Source organism: Monoraphidium neglectum (genome assembly GCF_000611645.1).
Source record: "Monoraphidium neglectum strain SAG 48.87 unplaced genomic scaffold scaffold03862, whole genome shotgun sequence".
In the NCBI taxonomy this organism is placed as follows: Eukaryota; Viridiplantae; Chlorophyta; class Chlorophyceae; order Sphaeropleales; family Selenastraceae; genus Monoraphidium; species Monoraphidium neglectum.
This window is the reverse complement of record NW_014009767.1, coordinates 1-4,003: the sequence shown is the minus strand read 5'-3', so window position 1 is coordinate 4,003 and position 4,003 is coordinate 1. Positions and strand designations below refer to the sequence as shown.

General features: G+C 63.5%; 2 protein-coding genes across 2 annotated transcripts in view; both read left to right on the top strand.

Annotated features, from left to right (window-relative positions):
- Positions 1-610, top strand: part of MNEG_13495 (hypothetical protein) — a gene marked incomplete at both ends in the record, with an annotated part of 2,103 nt that extends 1,493 nt beyond the window's left edge. The window contains 2 exons of the mRNA XM_014038034.1: positions 105-241; positions 476-610. Coding sequence (XP_013893488.1) covers positions 105-241; positions 476-610 — 272 coding nt within the window. The remainder of the gene's footprint in view (positions 1-104; positions 242-475) is intronic.
- A 788-nt stretch (positions 611-1,398) lies between these two features.
- MNEG_13494 (hypothetical protein) lies at positions 1,399-3,769 on the top strand (the record flags this gene model as incomplete). The annotated part of the gene is made up of 7 exons (XM_014038033.1): positions 1,399-1,439; positions 1,841-1,926; positions 2,139-2,310; positions 2,368-2,481; positions 2,821-2,881; positions 3,187-3,296; positions 3,658-3,769. 7 exons carry the CDS (start codon positions 1,399-1,401, stop codon positions 3,767-3,769), a joined length of 696 nt encoding a protein of 231 aa, XP_013893487.1.
- Between the last annotated feature and the right edge of the window lie 234 nt (positions 3,770-4,003).

Genomic DNA, 4,003 nt, shown 5'->3' with positions numbered 1-4,003 from the left:
ACGCACGCACACACACACACACAAAGGGCACACACACACAAAGCGCGTACACACAACACACACACATACACACACACATCACACGCGACCCACCCAACCTCCAGGCCAGTTTCTGGTGGAGCTCCAGGGCCTCAGGCCAGGCCGGTACCACTACAAATTCATAATCGACAACACCTGGGCGGTGGACCCGTTCGCGGCCAAGGACCTGGACGGCTCGGGCAACTGGAACAACGTGTGCGAGGTGGGCCGGCCGGGGGCTAACGGACGCGACGCCGGTGCCGCGGCGTGTTGATGGCGTGCGTGGGTGGTGTGGGTGTGGTGCTTTCTGATGCGCGGGCGGCTGTCGGAGGTTCCAGCATGGGTGATGTGCCAAGATCTTCTGATGGACCAATCTGATTATTAGCAGCGGCAAGATGGATGCCTTGCATGGGACAGCACGCCTGGCTTGACACGCACGGCGCGGCCGGTCGTGCAGGTGCGCCCTCCTCCGCGGATCGAGACGCCAGAGGAGCGGCGGCACTTCGCGGCGCTGCAGGCCGCGATGATGGCGTTTGAAGCGAAGATGGGCATCGGCTCGGGCGCGAGGGCCGGCCGCATGAAGCGGGGCTGACGCGGTTCGGCACTGGTGCTTGTGGACAAAGTGCCATGGGATGCTGACAGCTGCATGACCCTGACGTGCACGCAGCGCAATCAAGGCCCTGCTTGCCGCCCCTCTGGTTTGCGGCAGCCTCGGCTGTTCATTGTGAGGGGGGCTTCATTGCTCCAGCGTGGCCCCTTCATGCTAGCGGCATGCGGCATCCCGCCGCCGCGCATCGCATCACCCCCAAACCCACCCTTGCAATTGCTGCACGCACGCACTGTCTGCTTTGCCCCCAGCGCTCCTGTGAGGAGGGGCGCTCGACCCGCAATTTTGACGCGGCCGGCTGCCGCATGAAGTAAGAGGCAATCCGTTCAACGGGTCGTGAACGTCACCCAATATGCAGCGGGCCTGGGGGCTGCCGGCGCTGTCCAGGCTCGAGTCGGCGGTTTTCTAATCGAGCAGTTTTGGACTCGTGAGCATGGGCCTCGCGCCCCCGCGTGCTCGCCCGGTGCGCTTGCATGCCAGCTTCCAACTCGGAGTAAGTTTTCTGATGGACGTCGGGGGCAGCGGAGTCCGCCACTGTCAGCTCGTCATCTTTACGAGCGCTGTGGGAAGGATGGAAGCGGGGCGGCTGGACGGCCCCCTTGCGTTGCAGTCATGGGCATACGTGGGCCATCTTCTCGTTGAGTAAAAATTTCAGACGCTGCTTACATCCCGTTTTCAACAATTGAGCCGAACCCCGCGCAGGCCAGCCATCTTGGTTCTTGGATCATTGGGCCCAACGCCTGCCTGAGCAGGCGAATCAGAACAGGAGAAAAATGATTGACGATGGTGCATCCACGCAGCCTGTAAATACCAGGTGTGCCTGCATGCTGGGCAACCCCCAGCGCGCTCATCAGGCATTCCAACCCTGCTGCCAACGCTCTGCGGTCGATTCAATCGCGCGTAGCGCATATGATATACTCTCATACTTGCGTCAATTGACGGTGCAAAGAAGTGGCGGGTGCATGCGGTTCTAACGAAGCTGTGCCCGCGCCGCGCTGCCGCTGAGCCGCTGCCTTGCGCCGACGACGTCAGCGCATCGATGCAGGCCAACACTTTCTTCTGTTCAGACAGCACTGCTTGCTCAATACCCACGCCACGTCGCGCCATGATGCGCCAGTGCGATCCGGGTGCGCACGTGTTGACTTGGATCTGTGCTGCGCCCCGCCGACTGTGTGAGCCCCCATCCTGCGCGACCTCGCCCCTGCCCTTCAACAGGATATACTCTGATGGGCGATCCAAGGACTTCAAGCAGGGATGGGTGTCTTGGATCATCGCAATCGTCACCATGACCATCTACACAGGTGGGCAAGCTTGGGAGTAGCCATCGTGTCAGGTCGCAAACGCGGGCAGAGGGGCTGCATGCACCCCTGTATCTCTGAGGCAGCAGAAAGTTAGGTCATCGACAATAAGGACTATGGGAAAAACCAGTTCAGGCCGCAAGCTTGTGGGCTTCGCCAGGACCCCGCCGGAGCTGCTCCCAACGCGCCGCGCGTTTCCCGCCAAAACGCCGCAGGCTGGATGCACATCCTGATCGGCCTCACCCTGGGCTGCTTCTTCAGCCGCACCTGCCTGCTGGTGTACCTGGGCATCATGTCGACGCTGCTGCTGCCCCCCAAGCCGGTGCTGTGGACGGCCTTTTGCCAGTGCTGGGTCTTCCGGACGTGGCGCGAGTACTTTAACTTCTCGTGAGCAGTTACAGCGTGAAACAGCGGGCGACGCGTTTTTTGCCTATGAACAAGCAGCAGCAGCGGTGGCAGCAGCAGCGGCGGGGATGGGGCCAGCTGCGGCAGCGGCAGCGGCAGCGGCAGCGGCAGCGGAAGCGGCAGCACCAGTAGCAGCAGCAACAGATGTTTGATGTCACCCGGGGCTCTCCAAGGTCGCGCGGCCAGGCTGCTCCCCGGGGCTCGCTCACCCAGGCGCCCGCAGCTGCCCCGGGCACCCCGCCAGCAACCGCCACGCCGGCCGTTTGCATTGGCTGACACGTGTCAGCCGCAAGATGGGATTCAGACGGGCTGCTGGCAGCAGAGCGAGAGAGGCCCAGTTGCGGCACGTGCCAGGAACCCACAGCGGAGCCTGCGCGTGGCGGTATGGTGCACGTTTGGTTGGAACAGGACGGTCGTCGCAGCATCACGTCGCGTCACATTACATCACATTTGCACCCGCTGTCACAATCTGTTCCCTGCGGCAACACGCAGGTACCTGAATGAGACGCTCCTGGACAACACTAAGACCTACATATTCGTGGAGTTCCCACACGTGAGCCGCGGCGCGACACACACGCACAACACACGCGCCACACACGCGCCGCATACGCACAACACACGCGGCCGCGAAACGGCGTGGAACCACCCCCTTGTTTGGCGGGCGCGCCGGACGCCCGCCGGGCACCGCACCACGGCGCCCACCAGAGCGCAGGCGCGCACCTTTCCACCTGCCGTTGCCGGCCCCTCCGAGCCGCCTGTTTTGTTGGTCAGTCAAACCCCCATTCTTTCTCAAACCCGGGGCGCCCCGCTCCACTGACGCCCGCGGCGCCCGCGCGTCATCCACCGCCGCGACCCCAGGGAGTTTACCCCATGAGCGAGCTGATCGCGGGCACGCTGTGCCAGGCGATCTGGCCGTCCTTCAACATCTACTCAGTGGCGGCCAGCAGCGTCTTCAGCATCCCCTTCTGGTGAGGCCGCCAAATTTTCAAATTTTAAAACTTGCGCCCGCACGGCGCTGCGCTGCTGCCGCGTGCGCGGTCTGGGCGTGTGGAGCGCACATGCGTGCCTTGGCCTCACTCGCTTGCGCCAGGGTGGCATTGAGGACGCGGACGCAATGCGACGATCAGCATTCAATGTTTTATCTGTCATCATCAACTCCATATGCTCAAGAGGGACTCCTCCGCACGTCCGCATGAATGGCGCGGCGAATGTTTGCGTAACGCAATGCTGTGACCTCGAAGGGGACGCACCCGCGCCTGCACCGCCCCCGCCCCGCTCGCCGACCCGCATTCCCTGCGCGGCGCCTGCCCCCGTCGTCCCCTCCCCCAGGCGCCACTTCATTGCGTGGATGGGCAGCGTGCCCGCCACCCGGGGCAACTTCAAGCGCATCCTGAAGAAGGGCAGCGTGGCCGTGGTGGTCGGTGGGATCGCAGAGATGTGAGTGGCTGCGCCGTGGGCCCTTGGGTGTTGCAATAGGCGTACGATGGGCGTGCACTGGGCTTGCACTGGGCTGGCAATGCGCTGGCTGTCTCATGCCTGCAAGTCTCATGCCCTCATGGACGAGATGCCTTGGTAACCAAGGGAGCATGGATGCCCTAAGGCAGCGTAGGTGTCGGGGCGTCGCGCCGGGGGCAGGGGCACGCGGCCACGGCTCCCCTGACCCACCACCTACATC